The sequence below is a fragment of the Eublepharis macularius genome, chromosome 1, assembly GCF_028583425.1.
Source record: "Eublepharis macularius isolate TG4126 chromosome 1, MPM_Emac_v1.0, whole genome shotgun sequence".
Classification (NCBI taxonomy): Eukaryota; Metazoa; Chordata; class Lepidosauria; order Squamata; family Eublepharidae; genus Eublepharis; species Eublepharis macularius.
Window position 1 is genome coordinate 203,194,478 of NC_072790.1, and position 18,885 is coordinate 203,213,362.

An 18,885-nucleotide genomic window follows, 5' to 3' on the forward strand; every position below is an offset into this window, starting at 1 on the left:
TTTCATGTCATTAAGCCTAAATTAGATTACCATATCCAAGACCCTTAAATCTTTAGGACGTGGTTTGAATGAGATTAACTAATCTTTCAGAACGTGCCTTAGTGAGATCCTTAAAATTGTATTTTATCTTTTAGATCTAAGATATATAGGATAAAGGATTATGATACTTATGCTTATCTGTTTATTTTTATTACATACAGAACTATAATTTGTGATCTCTGTATATTTACCTATGTCAAGATTGATTAGATTCATTTTAAATAAGAGTCTTAAAAGACAATCATGAATGATATTCGGCTAGAATACATGGTTTTCACTTTACACCAGGAATAAATAAACTTGAGACCATTCTTAGTTCGAAGGCTGTTAACTTGTAAGAGAGAAGAAACAGCTATCTTAATTACAGCTCTGTGGCTTAGTGGTGAAAGTGTTGCTTTAAAATACGCAAAGAAATTCTTAGTTTCTACATGTCTTATTTTAAAAGGAATGCTTCCCCACTCGAGATATTACTCTGCAACACAGTATTGTTGTTGCTTATTTGTCTAAATTATATTTATATTGCATTTTTGTGCAAAGGAGATAATAGACTATACTGTACATAAAACTGAAAAGGATAAACCGGCCTTCACCTATCAACATCTCCCAGGTTCACAGATAAACTTACCCACAAAGTTGCAAACAAAAAAGAGTGGCATTTTCATCTCCCCCTCCACTTAAAATCAGAACAAAGTAAGACTTAATATTTTTAAGAGCACTAACTGGCTAACATCCACAATATCCCAAAGAAGCTTCCCCGTCTAGACCAAGTTTGCATGTTTGAAAAAGGAGAGTTAACTTGGGAAGAGACAGACACATGGATAAGTATACACATGGGGCTTTTTAAAAATGGAGGCCTCAATGGAGGCCCAGATCACTCGTTGCCAGATCTGCTTTTTTCCATCTGTGACAGGTCAGGCAGGGTGCCCTTTCCTTTCGATCCATGAACTAACGACAGTGATCCAAGCCATGGTCACCTCCAGATTAGACTACTGTAACTCGCTCTACACAGGGCTACTCTTGGATCTGATCTTGAAATTGCAACAGGTCCAGAATGTAGCTGTGCATGTCCTTATGAGGGTGCCATATAGGGTACATATAATACCTATCCTGTATCAGCTGCACTGGCTCCAGTAGAGTTCCAGATTAGGTTCAAGTTGTTGGTTCTGACCGATAAAGCTCTTAGCAAACTGGAACCAGCATATGTGCAGTACTGCCTCTCATCATATGTTCCCTGGAGGGAACAACTGTTGGTGGTCCCTGGCCCCAAGGATGCTCGCCTGACCTCGACCAGGGCAAGGGCCTTTTTGGTCCTGGCGCCTACCTGGTGGAACTCTGTCTGCAGAAACCAGGGCCCAGCAGGATTCACTATCTTTCCACTGGACCTGTAAGACAGAGATGTTCTGCTGGGCATATGGCTGATGCTGGGGCACTGAGTGAACTCTGCCAGTCTCCTGCTGAGGGGGACATGTAACCCTTCCCCGTGATGGTCTGCAAACTCTCTTCATATGTGTACCACCTCCTCCCCCATGGATGTATTGGGTTGGGTTTGATATATGGGCCACTACGTAGCAAAGAGAGGGGGGGAGGGGGAGAGAGGGGGGGCAGGGAGAGGGGGAGAGGGGGCAGGCAACCACTTGAAACATGGGCAAAGTGGTATGACTGGGCTAAACAAGCATTTGAATCAATAATATTTGTCTGTTAATCAAACTGCAAAGTCACAAGGAAGTCAGGCTCACATTCTGCTGTGGGACTCATTGCAAAATCCCTTTCTGTATTACATCCATCCTTTCCTTAAGAAACATTACTGGTTACATCGTAAACTCCAAGTTACTAGCAAATTTAATGGTTTAATGCACATTCCTTCCTCTGGGAGAACGTTGGCTTGTTACTGCAAGGGTTCCCAGACTATTAACAACTTGGTTTATTGCTGTGCCTTTGCGTATGTCCAAGCTTGCTTGAGTACTACACGTTGGAGAGGCATCAAGGGCACAGGGAAGGATGAGACAGCAAGTGACAAGGCAGATGTGGAGGCACATGTAAATACTACAGCCGCTCTGCACAATTCCAGATTCACCCATCATACATGTGTACTGCTTACTCTGCCATTTTGAAAATAAAACTTGAGAATAGCCAGCCAAAGCCAAATTCTACTTTCTGAACTTCAGAGCATTCCAGGACTATAAAGGCTCCAAGTTCACACTGCCTCTGCAACCATTCTGTCATGTGTTTTGAGAGCTTTATAAAATTAATAAAAGCCATTCAGGAATGTAACTTTACCTACCTTGTTATGCAAGTTTTACACCCAGTTAATTTTTTTTAAAACAGCCTTTTTTAGGGTGCATTCAGAATTTTACTCAACACAGTGGTTAAGTGGTTTGGCTGCAAATCAGCACTTACTACCATGAGCTCAGTAGGTGGCCTTGGGTAAGCCACTCATCAAAGCCTCAGCTCCCCAGCTGTATTGTGGGGATAATGACACTAACTTGTTCACTACTCTGGGTGATCCACTAATCTGTCTAGAAGAGCGGTATATAAGCGCAGTTATTATGATTATGATGATGATCATCATCTAATAGGGCTTACTTGTAGGAAAGTACTCTTAGATTGCAGTGTTATTCTCTAAGGGCTGCTACTGGTGCTGCTAAGTCCATCTTTGGCACATCTCTCTGCCTGAGCTCTGAGCACACACACCCTTTTACACTCCATAGTACAATCCCACACCACTAAAGAATATACGTGAATGTACCACAACCATGTGATCAAGGCAAATCTCATGGATCAATCAACTTTTTTCCCACTGGAGTATTGGTCCATCAACATGGTACTCATCCAACCTCCCATGGTGCAGTCCAACACAACTGGGAAGAAGCTCTCGTTCTATGGTGGGTGAGGAGGGAGCAGGAGACATACTTTCATTTTCAAATTGGCTTTGGGTCAGTTCTACAAACACAGCCCTAAATATAAGCCTCTTCTTTGTAATCCACTGTCTATTTCTAAATAAAGTGGGCATCAACTTTCCTATTTTAATTTTTCATACTGTTTCAACCACATCATGTTCCAGATTGTATAGGTTTATTGCGGTCAGAGATGGGTGGACAGAAGCCTCAACCTTTGGACTAGGGGAACAAGATGGAGAATGTAAGGGGGAAATATCTGCTAAACCCTTTTGGTCTATTCAAACTCTGAGAGTGCTATACAAGACCTGAATCTATGGCTGAAGAATGTATGTGGGTTCAGAAGGTCATCCAAACATCCATCACTCTTCTCCCCTTCTGCTTAATTGTTTCTGAATAAAGGATTATCTTCTTTAACAAGAACAAAGAGCTCAATAAAGCAATGTAACCCCTCTCATCTCTTAAACTGGATAGTTTTACCCTCAACATTCCCTCCCATCCAGTAACATTGCTAAAAAGACCATAAGGTTAGGTTCTTCTGTTTTTCAGCTTCCTGGTTCCAAGTTTTTTGGCTTCAAGTCATGTCCCCTCTTCTGCCATTTTTAATCCCAATTTGGAAGGAATTTATTGCCTGTAGCAGAACACACCAGGAAAATTAATTTGATTTGGTAGAAAGTGCTGGATTTCTTGTTGGGAAACCCAGCTTTAAAAAAAAATCCAGCCAATAAGCTTGCCGAGTTGCCCTGTCCAGTCACTTTCATTCAATCTAACCCTCCTCACAGGGTTGTTGTGGAACCATAACACAGGAGGAGAGAACTGTGTGCGCCAGCCTGAGCTCCTTGGAGGAAGCATGGGATAAAATGCAACAGATACAATAGAATAACCACCATATTCACAGCCCTAACCTTTACAGAGGGAGGCAGGGATGCAAATATGAAAAATGAGACTGTGTGGAATCCTTAGTGATATTTATGTACTACATTTCTATTCCATCCTTCCTGCAAGGACTGCAGAGCAGTATACACCATTCTCCTCTCTTCTCTTTTATTCTCACCATCACCCTTCAAGGTAGCAGAAGCTCAGAAAACAACAAGCTCCAGGGCCCCCAACAAGCTTCCTGGCAGAGTGAGGCTATGAGCCTGGGTCTCCCAGATCCTTGTTAAACACCCTGACCATTACACCACACTGGCTCCAGCTGCCTTGCTGTCTTCTAATACTTGATATTCCATTCTTTGTTCAAGGACTTAAGGCTGATGTCAGTTAGTTATTACAGTAACCTTTGTGGTTGAGAGGGGATTTGAACCAAGGCAGCCCCAGTCTAAGTATGATGCTGTGGCCGTTATACTGCAGTTGCTTAATGAACAAGTTTCCAAAATAAATGGCATGAATGAGAAATGGGAAATAATGCAATACTGTTTCCCGTTATTCTGTATTCACCTTCAGCCCATTCATCCTACTTGCAAAATGTCTTTGCTAGGTCCATGAATCATATTTTTGCCCTCGAGAAAAGTGTTCTTCATCCTTCTTTATTTCTACAATACTGAAGATGTAAACTCATTCAGTCAGACAAGCTGTAACATTTAACCAGATTACTATAGATGGAGGATGGTTCTCTATCCCTGCCCTTCATTACCCATTTTGCTTTAAGTGACACTCAAGTCATTTTGATCCACATCTGACTTGCTACCTAGAGGGTATGTGGCTAATTAACAGCCTCTAAATACTGACAGGATCATATTACAGCATAAAATAAATGCAAGTGTTGCTGTCTTTGACCAGGTATATTATGTTCAGGCATTGGAGCCATATTCTTAGCAAGATACTAAGAAGATGAAGGGCCAGAAGAAGCACCAGAGTAGGAGAAGGGGAGAACACGTTTGAGGGCAACAGGAAAGCTATACTATTCATCAGCATGGACAATTGGAAATGAGCGATCCAATAAGAACAAAGTGCTTTCTATATATTGTATTGTCGAAGACTTTCACGGCCGGAGAACGATGGTTGTTGTGGGTTTTCCGGGCTGTATTGCCGTGGTCTTGGCATTGTAGTTCCTGACGTTTCGCCAGCAGCTGTGGCTGGCATCTTCAGAGGTGTAGCACCAAAAGACAGAGAGTCTGTGACACTGAGAGATCTCTGTCTTTTGATGCTACACCTCTGAAGATGCCAGCCACAGCTGCTGGCGAAACGTCAGGAACTACAATGCCAAGACCACGGCAACACAGCCCAGAAAACCCACAAAAACCATTGCTTTCTATATATTCTTCTTACTCGCTTTGAGTTCTACAAAGAGGAGGGGATTCCAATTTTGCAGCTACAGTAAAGAATCATGCAATCAGTTGACAGCAACTTTCTGCCTCCATAATGGAACAACCCCCCATGGTCCACAGACTGCATGGCCTTTGCTGGCCACAGCCCCTCCCTGAAAGCTATCCTTCCACGCTCTTTTGAAATCCACGGGTGAGCGTGACTTCCTAAAGTCATATCACATCTTGTTCCAACATTTCACTGTAGTTTTTTGTTGCGTGACTGATCATTCTGTACTGGGTTTGGAACAGTAAAACTGTGTCCAGAAAAGCACAGATAGGGCCCATTGAGGAAATTCAGCAACACTCCAAATTTAAAGCAAGAGCCCATATTATTTCTTTGGACAACATGAAGAGATTTCCAGCACAAAATGGTATGACCTGCAAGTAAGAGAACCACTAAACTACCCTCCTTGACTGCCCTTATTTAAGCCAGAAGAATATACTGTCCAAGACAATGGCAGATTTTTCTTCTTTAAATGTGGTTGCTATTAAATCTCAGTACTACACTGACAGCTCTTTCCTGTTGCTAAGAGAGACAGGTGCCCAGGTATTACAACAATGGTCATCACTGGAAAATTCTACCAGCACTGACAAGTTGCAGACTGCAGAATAAGATATATGGAAGGTCGCTTTTGTTTTCCTCATATCAAATAATAATAGTGCCTTTCACTTTAGCTGCAGCAGTAGCAAAACAAAACAACAAAAACAAGGTTTCCCAAAATACACACACATACAAAATGTTTCTCTCAATCTGCTAAACGTCATACATTGCTGTCTAGGTGACCATCTCAACTCCAGACAAGAACTGGAGATGTCTGGTATTGAAATCTGCATTCAAATCATTCGCTCTGTCTCTCCACTATCACCCCTCCACAATGAATCAGTGATGTGTCTCAGTTATAATGTAGTTCATATGTGGCCAATGTTGTCCACTTTGTACATAGCCCCTAACAATTCCAGTTCATTGTGACCCTACTTCATTTGCATTAGATCCAAACTTTACAGCTGCCCATATTTTTCTCAAGACAGTTTCTGGTCATAGAAGAAAAGAACAAGTGAAACAGGCATTTATTTGCTTCTCCTTTTTGTTCCTAATAGGCATTTTCTCAGAATTGCTGTGCACAGATTTCAAGCAACAATTCAAACACGGACAGGTTCAGGAAGAGAGTAGAAAGGAGAGGAATTGTGCTTGCACTTGCTTGTGTAAATGCAAAAGTGTGTGATTGTGTTTGCCTCACTGGGAAAGCAGACACAGGTATTCTGGGGTATGCTTCAGTAACCAATTTAACACTGGCTGTCTCCCACAAACCCTGCTTTGAGACTGAGCACATGGGTTATGCCTTCTCAGAAAAGTGACACTCTTCACTTCGCCTTGGTCTTCTTTACTCTCCTGTTTCTAAGCAACCTGAAACGTTCCAATGTATCAGTATCTCAAACATCACAGCGTGTGCTAATTCCGATCACTGGAAGGGCACCTGCTAAAACAAAATCAGAGAGTTGACTACAGGAGATTGGTCATTCACATCCAACAGTACCAGCATCAAAGACCCCACCCCACCAACTAACAAATAAGTAAACTGTTTTCACTACCCCTCTCAAAATCCACAAAATCTAAAAGGGCATAAGTGGAAGAGCTACTTGGATGCCAAGTTGAAAGTAAATAATGATCTCCATCTTCTCAAGAACAGACTGGTACTTATACCTACCAGTGTCTAAGGACATGTTCTGACAGGAAAGCAAACACAAAGCCCTCACGTATTTCTATCTTCCAGGACAATTAGAAATGAGTGTAAAATGCTGCTACCAGGAACCAATTATAGCAAATTTTCCCACACCTCTTCTCAGCGTTAAGCAACTGCATTCACCCTTCCAGTAGCATTTTATTGTTCATGTTACTTTTATGTTAAGGCATGTAGCTGCCTTATACTGAATCAGACCACCAGTTCATCAATGTCAGCACCATCTACTCAGATCAGCAGACAGGGATCTTTCCCAATTCCCATCATTTATTAGCCAATGCTTTAAACTAGAGATACCACAGATTGAATCTGGGAACTTCTGCCTGCCAAGCAGATGCTTTACTGAGCCACAGCCCCTTCCATAAATTCATACAGGTGCAATCACTTTACATCAAGATTAAAAATACACAATTTTAAATATCACACTGTGCATGTAAGAGGATCCCTCTCACAACCACCAAACTGCAGCCTCCTGCCCATTATCACTTGAACTACAGGACAAGCACTTGGTTTCTTCTTATGTTGGCTTTCACACATTTCCTAGCATTTTTTTAAAAAAAAATAAGAGCTACAATACCCTGGACTAACTTCGGGATCTACAAATTCCTAGTTTTACTTCTCTTTGAGATCTCAAGCCTCTTCTGTACTGAAAGGTGCAAACTTTTTTGTTTGTTTGAAAAGAAACAGCAATGAGCTGTATAAAGAATACCAAATGCTAAGAGTAACAAGATTCCAAGTCATGATTTCTCTGCTTGGAGACTGTTCCCATCAGTTGCCATGGAACGCGAAACAGCCCATGGATACACAAACCTTTTCAGAAACAGCTTGCTTCTGTAACATACCCTTTTTTTGTATTTGTATTAATGCTTGTTCATCAGCTTGAGATATTCATCCCTCTACCCAACCCTCCCCCAAACCACCATCTCTGAAAACTAGTTCACACAATCAACAATTATGTGCAGGACTCAGACTCCAAAGCACTTCCTGTGAGAACCAAGTAACCTTTGGGGGCGGGAGGAGTGTTTTCATTCCACCAAACATGGCAAACTGGGGTACAGAGATAAAATGCAATTCTAGATGGACTGTTGTGTTAGTCTGCTGTAGCAAAACTACATAGGATTTCCTCCAGTATCACACTGAAGATTAAAAAATTATTTCAGAATGAGCTTTTGTATGTGCATCTCCTCAGCCTATAGCCTTTTGTCTATCTAGTCTAGGTATACACAGCCTGTAACCCTCTGAGGTGCAAGTGGCCATTAGCTACAAAGTGGAGCCCATCTGTGTAACCGTATTCACATATACTGTTGCTTTGCACAGTACGTGCAACTTTATGGCATGTTCAGGAAAGTTTGCTTCTGAGGCTCTCTTAGTAGAATTAGGCACATTTTAAGTATAGGATTTAGCTGAGAACAGACATGCTCATTCTCACAAGATCAGGCTGAAAGCTGCCTACAAAAAATGTACCCAGTTGCCTTAATCATGTTTTATTCTTACTATCAACAGAACCACCAAGTCACATTCATAAAACTCCTTTCCCAAGTTAACTTACCCATCAGGCCCCTTTGCATATGAAAAAGGTACTTACAGAGGATGTGAACTACTAATGATTAGAAGTGAATGAATAAACTGCGTGCAAGTAACTTTGTGAACAGATGGATTTTATGCATCGACAGCCCCCACCCCTCATCCTGACACAGATGTTCACTAGCAATACACTTTCCTGGGTCAGGAGTGATGCCTTTTTAAGAAGCTAACTAAGCAAAGAGAGTTTGAAGTACTGGGCTGAAAAAAACAAAAACGAGGGAGTAATGGAATGTGTGGAATCGGCCTTGCTGATCTAAGGTCCTTACCATACACACCTCTCCTAAAGTCTTTCAAAACCTTATAGGCTTCTGGCCTACAACTGGGTTTGCTAGAAGGCCACTTGGACAAGGAGTGGGTATTTGCCAATGCCCTCCCACCCTCCATGTACAGCTGATAAATCTAATTGTTAATTGTATATTCACATCCATGCCTTGTTGCTGGGATTAGTAGTTGGGGGCCACATAGCATCCATTCAGGAGACACCAATTGTCAACCCATATTTCCCACATTCATTGAAAGAAAGCACAACACCCCCCACTCTCTTCAAAATCACACAGCTGCCTGAAAACTTTTTAAAAAAATCTTACAACACAAAATACTTCTTCCCAAACAATAATGCCACCCATCCATGCAGGTCCAGGGAATGGCTGGAGGGCAAATTATACAGTGATTTTAAGCCAATCTGATCAGAGTCTGGAAGACCGACTGACTCTCTAGGAACTTTCTGTATGCCACTTTAAGTACCACGAAGGAAAAAACGTGGCAGGATATAAAAGGAGTAAATAAAGCATCCAAAAACCCCAAAGAACGCTAGGGTTCCCAGTTGCAACCTATGGTCAGGTACATATTATATCAAGCACTGCACTCTGATTCTTAATGTGAAGAATTTTTTGTCTGAAAAGCAAGTTAAAATACATTTACACACACACAAAGTCCTCTCTTTGTTCCCACATACACACATAAACATGCATATATAAACTTGTTCCATCAAAGCACAGATATTTTTTTTAGAGGGGAAAAAAAACACTACACAGTCCACGTAGCAGTATACTCCAGTTCTTGTGCCATACACACGCATGCTGCTCTTTAGTACTCTAACCACCCTCAATCCAAACCCCTAGATCAGCATCCACCACACTTCCTAATTCAGCAGAGTACAATGAGTTCCACACACACACACATTCACTGCACGGATGCCAGACAACCTCCTCCCGTTATTCTACTCTCAACGCCATGCCGTGCTGTGCTATGCCAGGGCTACACACCCACATTCTTCGCCCAGCGGAGCCCACGCAACGGGCCCTCTTCTGCCCACGCCTCTCACGCTCCCCGCTCTGACTTCCCCCCGCCCTATTCCGCACGGCGAGACCTGTTTAGCTGCCGCCGACCCCGGCCCCGCGTCCTCACCTGGGCACGCAGCTGGGCGCCGAGCGATCGATCTCCCAGGTGGCGAAGAGGTTCATGGGCACCGGGACCGGCCCGAGCCCCCCAGAGACCCCCGACGTTACCCCACACGGACCCGTCAGGGGCCCAGCCACGCCGGCAGCCCCCCCGGGCCCGGACCCCAAAGAGCCCGCCGCCGCCGCTGCTGCCGCCATCGCGCCGCTACCCTGCGCTGGGAGGAGAGGCGGGGGGCTGCCGGGACCCTCGGCCCAACCCCGACCTCCGCCTCACAGCCCGGCGGGGTGGGGCCAGCAGCTTGCCAGCCAATAGGACGAGCGGAGGGGAGAGACTTGCGGCGCCTGCAGGCCAACCGATGTGGGGAGGCGGGACTAGGCTCGGCACCTGAGCCAATCGGAGCTCGAGAGGCAGGCTTTGAAGGGAAAGCTTCACTGGGTGTGGTCTCGGGTAGGGAGAACGAGGGGAGGGAGGGCCCCTTAAAGAGCAAAAAAAGGAGCTGAGTGGCACGAAGCTCGTCCAATAAAGGGGTATCCATCGATTTATTATTATTATTATTATTATTTGCTGCTGCTTTATTTTGGGCTATAGCAATAATTAACATTGTTATAATAATGAATATCGATGACGCTATAGGAAGTTATTTATATATATTAAAGTCAATCACAAATCCTTGTACTCAAACGTGATGGGAATGTCAAGTTGCCTTTGGATCCAGGTTAGATACATTACTTTTAGAAACTACGAATACCCTACTGCTGCGTTAGCTTGTCCAGTATGGTATCCAGCGTAAGATTTAATTTCTGGATTGGTCTTTCTTTCCCCCTTGTTACCATAGGACTCAGTTTTGATTTATATATAGGGGAAATGTGTTGTTTTCCTAGCATCAGTGCGTTGGATTAACTGGGGAAATTATTTTGCTGTTATTAACTTGATAATGGCAAGACAAATTCAACTGAAAATGATTTTTTCATAACTCTCATTCCAACTTTATACAGTTTATTACCCTAAGTGAAGCTTTTAATTTTGTTTGAAAAGATGTGATGGCAATTGATGTTCTTAACTACACAGAATGGTTTTTTATTGTTCATTGGCTCGTTTTTAAGGAATAACTACCATCTGGTTCAGTGCTCACACTTATAAGACTATAGTCAAAAACATTCAACAAAGTTGGACTTACTGCTAAGTAATCACTACTATAACTGCAGTGCATGTGAACTACAATGACCTTTTCACTCTTTAGAGCTATTTGACATTGCTTCATTTACATGAAATATGTATCATGCGCCTCCTTCTGCTATCCGTTCAATTTCTCATCATGTCCAGATTTAGACATGCCTTAGCACACTCACAGCAAAAATCAATTCAGTGTGCCAAAATCATTGAATAAGAGTGAGTTCACACAATGTCCAAACCTGAATATTTTCTGAAGGCATTGTAAAAATTTAGTCTTCATTGCCTTATACTTAGATCATTTGTCTCTCAGAATCAGTGTTGTCTACTCTGACTATCAGGAGCTTTCTAGGATCTGAGGTACAGGTCTTTCATATCCTTTTTTTTTTTGAACTAGAGGAGCTGGAAATTGAACCAGGAACATTAAAAAAGGAGCAAATTTGATTAGCAACATCTCCAGGACATAAATGCATTGCATGAACTCATCATTATGTTTCTGTATTTTGGTAGCATGCCCTTCAACAAGAAACCTACATTTTTCTCTACAAAGCTATCCAAGATGTCAGATGAGGGGCAAAGTTTTAGTAAATACATATATCTTAATTTTCTCTACAAGTAATAAATTGATTTTGTATTCTGTGTGTGGTTGTTTTTTCAATTGCTTACAATTTTTCTACCCTACTGTTTTCCAGAATGTATAGAGTGTAGAGAGAGAAGGATCCCTCCTCTTTCCAAGAAATGTGGACTGCCTCTTCTCAAACCCTCAATTCACATTCTAATTAAGTTTTTCTTGTAGCATTGGTATGCAAATAACTGGCAAGTGATTGTGGTTGATGGCAATAATCAGAATTAAGGTCTGATTCAGAATTGATTGTGTCTTGTAACAACTCTATATATGTTGCTTTAAGTATCAGAAATTTGATCAGCATTTACTAGTATTCCTTCACATTTGAAGACACAGAGAGACTGTGCTACATCAACTGCATTGGCTTCGCAGCCAAAGACCCTAAAGTACTACTGATCTGAGCCCACTTGCATGCTGATATCAAATAAGTAACAATTCTTCCAGTTCCTTCTTGCCATGAGATCAGAACCAGGAAGGCAAAGAACAGATTTTTTTAGTAATGGCACCCTCTTCCTGGAACCTACATTCCAGAGAAGGGAAGAAAGCTTCTCTAATTGTCAGGTTGCAAAACATTCCTTTTGAACACATGAAGCTGCCTTATACTGAATGCGGCCATTGGTTCATCAAAGTCAACGTTGTCTGGTTAAACTGGCAGCAGTTCTCCAGAATTTCAGCTAGGGGTCTTTCACATCACTTACTACCTGATAATAAACTGGAGGTGCTGGGGGTGGAACCTAGAACCTTCTGTGTACCAAGCAGATGCTCTACCACTGAGCCATGGTCCCTCCCCTTGAAACAAGTGTTTAACCTATAGAGAATGTCAAGATATTTTATCCTAAGTACTGTTACTTGGACTGCTTGTTATGTATTAGTGTTTTGTGTATATTGTTTTATTGGACTGTATTTATTTACTATTTATTTATGTATGAGATGTGGGATACCTTTCAGCTTGAGGATTCTTTGAAGTATGCTTGTATGACCCTTGTCCCTACTGGCTGCTTACCTGCCAGGGAGATAGTGGCAGACTGGGTCTGGGAGACAATAAGTGCCTCCTTGATAGAGGGGTGATGGGCCCTGCCTCGAAGCGATTGGTGATGTATTCACTCCTAAAGAAACCTACTCTGGACCAAAGAGAGTTGAATAATTATCACCCATTCTCAAATGAACAGGCTGATTGAACGAGTGGTGGCTGGGCAACTTCAGGGATTCCAGAATAAAGCAGATTGTTTGGATTTGTTCCAATCTAATTTCAGGCCTGGTCATGAGACTGAAATGGCCTTGGTTGCCCTGGTAGATGACCTACACTGGGAGATGAACAGGGGAATGTGACCCTGTTAATTCTTATGGACCTTTCATAAGCTTTTGATACCATCCATCAAGTTATCGTTCTGGACCACCTTTCCAGGCTGGGATCACTATGGAGCATGCCCTGGTAGCGTCTGGACTAGATTACTGCAGTGCACTCTGCATGTGACTGCCTTTGAAGACTGCCCAGAAGCTCCTGCTAGAACAGAATGCTGTGGTCAGAATGCTGACTGGAGTGGGTTATAGGGATCATATTGCTTCAGTCTTCATCCATCTACACTGGCTCCTAATTTACTTATGGGTCCAATTCAAAGTGTTATTATTGACCTTCAAAGCCATATACAACTTGATGCTTCTTTGCATACCTTAAGGACCACCTACTCTCATATGAACCTACTCGACCACTACAGTCATCTTTGTTTGCCCCCACCATCTGAAGCTAGACAGGTGGCAACCTGAGAAAAGGTCTTCTCAGTTATGGCACCAAAACTTTAAAACTCCCTCCCTAGTGAGATATCTCGGTCTCCATCTATCGTTGTCTTCTGCCAGCAGGTGAAGACTTTGGTGGTTTTATTTGACATTCCCTGACTAACTCTTATTAGCCCTCTTCCCTGTTTGTGTTTTTTATACGTTTATATGTTTAATTGTTTTAAATACAGCCAGTTTGGTGTAGCAGTTAAGAGCAGCAGGACTCTAATCTGGAGAGCCAGGTTTGGTTCCCCACTCCTCTGCTTGAAGCCAGTTGGGTGACCTTAGGCTAGTCACAGCTCTCTGGAGCTCTCTCAGCCCCACCCACCTCACAGGGTGATTGTTGTGAGGATAATAAAAATACATTTTGTAAACTGCTCTGAGTGAGCGTTAAGTTGTCCTGAAGGATGGTGTATAAATTGAATGTTGTTATTTATATGTTAAATGCTTTTTAATGTTTAAAATGTTTTAATGTTTGCTACCTTGGGGACCCTAAATTAGGTGGAAAAGCAGCATAGAAATTTTTTAAATAAATAAACAATGGAATAATATGAGCCACTTTGAATATGGGATATGAGGGATACAAATACTTTAAATAAAATAACAAAATAAAGGGAAATGTTGGAAATTTTTGACAGTGCAATCAATCTCAAAGTCAATCTTTAATAAATTGTCAAATGTAAACCATATGCCCATTTACTGTCAAATTATTTCTATATATGTTTCTATACTGCCTTCTGTATATTTGTAGAAAAACCATTTTAAACAATATTAAATAAATACCCATTTTAGAGATCGATCTGATAAGACAGTGACTGGTTGTGGCCATACAGTGAATCCTTAGCAGAGGAAGAACCAGACCTCTGGTCTTCCGGATCCAAGTGTAGCACTATCTATTGACAATACTGTTGTCAGAGGACTTTACAATATATGATCCCTGGTATACCTTGGTATCTGAAGAAGTAAGCTGTGACTCACAAAAGCTCATACCCTACCACAAATTTTGTTAGTCTTGTAGGTTCAACTGGACTCTTGCCCTTTCCTACTGCTACAGACAGACTAACATGGCTACCTATCTTGATCTACATCCCTGAGATTTTTAGCTTTTAAAACATTATTATACTTTATCAGTAACAGCTGCTTTTAAATGAAAATATCGTACCCTGCAGGCAACTTACACAGGCAACAGCTCCAAGCTGCACTAGGGTTTAGTATGCCCTTTTAAAACCCTGTCAGGGTTTATATAGTTCACGAAGCTCCCCCAGTAGTTGACAGACTTCATGAGATACGCTCATCAGATTTCGTGATGCCTGGAGGCTCATCTAAGCAGAACTCCTAACCTCTAGTAAACTCTCTTCAGGGCTCATAAAATATATGATTGCCGACAGGAGACTTCTGCACTTGATAGCCTTTCCTTCCTCCTGGAAAAGGTAGCGTGGAAGCCAGTGCCCAAGCGGCTGAATGACAGCAGTGCTATTTCTAAGCAGCTGATTCTCTGCTTTGATCCAGACATCTTGAGACATGTTTATGCCATATTATATATATTAGTTCATTCTGCTGGAGTCTGACTCATGCTTCTTACGCCACATTTGCTTTCCGTCTTGTGCTTTATCCCTTGATCCAAAGAGCATTTTTACTTCAGGTGGTGTCAGGATAATTGGGCTGTCCCAGATGATAGATGCCTTTGTGTGAGATTGAACATCTGTGAATGGATTCATCACTATGATTTTGTCGACAGCATCAACTGATGCAGATCAGTGAAGGGCATGCACAAAGTTTGGAGCCACTTCACAATTTGTAGTCAGAAAAACAGGACAAATGAGAGTTTTATGTCTGTGAGTTGGTTGAAAAAGAAGCATGTAGACACCTTCCTGGAATCTGAAGCAGGCTTAGCAACTTTGCCTTTTTCCTTCACAAATACTTTGTGTGTATATAAAGCATATATTACAAAAGAGTCCCTCAGTGCACTTCAGGAAACTAAGCCTTGTTGCTATGCAATTCTCGGTGCTCGAGGAAGTTGGAAACACTTAACATTAGAGATGTGTTTACTCCAATTTTCTAACATGCTCTGTTATAAAGCCATGGGGGAAAGAACCAATACTCAAAAGGTAGAAGATCTATTCAGCTACAAAAATAACAGAGTTCTGTAGTATCCATAAATATTGGAAAGGTTATGTGTTTATTCAAATGCAAGGCCTTATATATTTAAACATATTAAAATGATCCCTAATTGCTTGACTTGAGCCATTAAATATATAGACAAGGTTGTGTCTCTTGCTGTCCTAGGTCTCTTAAACGTTTATATTTTGTATATGTTTAATAACATTTTTGGTTTTAGTATAGTACAATACATGATACAAAATAACAATAAATAGGTATCACAAACTTCTGAAATAGATGGATTCCATCTCTGGAGTACACTGAACAGAGGACAACTGTTCTATTTTCTGCCTTTATCTGTCAGCTTCCTTTATCCTTATCTACTTAAAGGTTCCACCTTTAAATATACCTTGTTGTCTTTCCCTAATACTACCCAGTGTAATTTACTTATAATAAATGCAAGATTTGATCAAACTTATATCTTGCTGTAAAAAAAATGTTTACTGGATCACCCTAGAACTGGTTAGTTGAAACTTAACTGTTACAACAGTAAGTTGGGTTGCCAGCCTCTAAGTGGTAGCTGGAGATCTCCCAGAATTACAGCTGATCTCTAGAAAGTGGCAACCTGAACAGTAACAATACATTTAATGTTTAACTTATGGTTGTTATACTTGTGTTGGAGGAGTGGTTCAGTATAGTATAGCCTGATCTCATCAGATCTCGGAAGCTAAGCAGGGTCAGTACTTGGATGTGAGACCACCAGGGAAAACTGGGGCTACTATGCAGAGGAAGGCACTGGCAAACCACCTCTGCTCACCTCTTGCCTTGAAAACCCCTGGATGGTGTCACCTTAAGTCAGTTTCGACTTGACAGCGCACATGCATATGTTATTCCATGTTTAAAAAACCCAAAGTAAAAAGTTCTTTATAAGTCGTCTGTTAATACTGGAACAAATGGGGGAAGGTGAGCAAAATCATCAGTGTAGTGCTGTGAGGTGTTTATGGGATTCCCATAGCAAGTAATGCCACACTGCGATGCAAAGTGTTAAGAAGTTCAGTGTGTAAACATGGCCGTCCCCTCCCTTCTTTATTGTGTCCTCATAATAAGAACCAGATGAAACAGGCTGGGCTGGTGGCCAATGAGCTTTAAGGCTGAGGGGATCAAAATTCTAGTCTTCACCCAGCATTCAAATATACTACACCACACTGGCTTATTACCCATAGGCGTACCTCTGAAGAAGTACTCTGCAGTGCCAAATGTCAGATTTCTGACACACACTTTCAGATCTGCTGCTAGCAGAAGACAACATTTTAGAGAATTCCCTTATAGGATTTTCTTAATTTGTAACATTGTAGGATTGAAGCTGTTCTCTTTCTGCAGAGGGAAGACAAAAATGATATGGAGACATTTGGTTAATTGTATAAAATCCCAGTAAGAACAGCAGGGTATTGCTTTTTATTAGAATGAACCAAAATGTCACAAAATAGCTAACCAGCTTTTGAGTTCTCAGGAGGTTTTAACTGAGATGGATGTTCAATAGAAAACAAAAACCCCAAAAGTGGGGGTGGGGAGGGGAGAAAAATATTTCTGGGAATAATGGAAAATGTTCTAAGTTTGCAGTGAAGAGTTTCCTCACGGTGGCCTTATCCCTTTCTTGCAGAAAAGTAATGCCAATACGTTTTATACTCTTAAACCACTTTGGTGTACTGTGGCGGCACTCACCAAATGGTTTTGGTAAGACAGCATCTATATATATTTTTAAAAAGATCTTGTTTGCACATGGTGAGGCCTTCTGCTCTCCAAGGAATTCTTATTCCGTGCACCACTCAAATATATGTACAATCTTGAGACTCCCAAAGAGCCTAACCTCAGCACTGGATACATCTTCAGCCCTTGTTCTATTTGTCTCAGCACCTCTGGCAGGGAATGCCTGATGGGTTATGTGACTAATAAGCAGATAATTTTGTTCCTCATCAGAGACATGAGGCTCGAAGCATCTAGCCTTATTCCTCTTATCTGCAAACACAGCTTTTAGGATTTGCTGTACCTGCTGCAAGGAGTTAGGGGACATCCATTTATGAATCTGGATGCATACAGTGTATCTATTACGTTAAATGGCAATGTGACAGTCTGTAATTGACAGAATTCTTTTTTAAAAAAACATTAGGGTTATCTGGCAATCACTTAGTTCTCACTTAACTGAAAACAATGAAGTGAAATGCATGCAGTGACAATGTTTGAAGATGTGGGAAGAGGGGAAAGCCACTCTTCCTTAGTTAGTATCTGTTCCATTGTTTTAAAGTGGGTGAAAGAGTAAGTAGGAGGCCAAAATAATCCTTTGCTGGCACTAGAAACAAAAGGGGGGGGGAATTCTCACAAGCTGTCAGTGTTTGGGGGACGTTACGTTAGTCATCGCATAGACATGTTGAGAATTCTACAAAGATATTAGATCATTGCCAAAAGATCTTCAGACAAATCACAATACACTATTCCTGTGGACGAACCCGGCCTTGGCGCCGAACTCTTTCAGATCCCCTGGATTCCTTTGGCTGAGGAACACCAGATGCAACAGAGCAGGGTGATCGATATTTTTTTCATCTTGAGGGCCAATTTAAGCCAGTGAAACTCATTTTGACCTAGCCCTGCAGAAGTGAGAAAAGCTGTACCTGCCCACAAGACTCTTTTCTGCACTGCTGTGAAAGATCCAGGAGCCCTGCCTTCCTCTGCATGTGGAGACCACATGACCTTGGGCAAATCATTACTCAGTCTCAGTTCCATGATTTAGAAGCCTCCAGCCTTTGTAACAAGAGTTCACACCTCTCACAAAACATCCAAACATATTACCAGAGAGAAGTGCTGTGTTTGTTTCGGCAGATTCATAATGTTTCAGCTGCACTGACAGCAAGAACTGTTTGGCCCAATTCCAGAGCTTCATCAACCCTGAAGCCATTTTTTTTTTACTCCCAGATAAAGTAATTCTGTTCAGAATGGACACCACAAGGATTTTTCTGGGGATGGATTTGATGTGATGTTCTCACCAGGTCCCCTACTCATGGTTTTCTAAGAAAATAATTTTATTTGCTTTTTCAATTCATCCTAAAAGGCTTTAAAACATGCTCTTCATACAAATTCAAAATGTGCAAACGAACAATGACCCTATTGAGCCCCATCTGGCAGAAGTGCCCATTGCATTAAGGCATGCGTGCTAAAGTCCCACAGTGAAGACGTGAGGTCACAGAAATGCCACTGCAGAT

At 41.7% G+C, this 18,885-nt stretch overlaps 1 protein-coding gene across 2 annotated transcripts in view; it reads right to left on the reverse strand.

The window, feature by feature from the left end:
• LOC129333018 (phosphofurin acidic cluster sorting protein 1-like) overlaps positions 1-10,206 on the reverse strand; it is a 168,344-nt gene extending 158,138 nt beyond the window's left edge. For both annotated transcript variants that reach the window (XM_054984320.1, XM_054984312.1), the window contains exon 1: positions 9,970-10,206. In XM_054984320.1, the coding sequence (XP_054840295.1) occupies positions 9,970-10,160 (191 nt within the window). In that variant the 5' untranslated portion in view covers positions 10,161-10,206. The remainder of the gene's footprint in view (positions 1-9,969) is intronic.
• Positions 10,207-18,885: the final 8,679 nt, after the last annotated feature.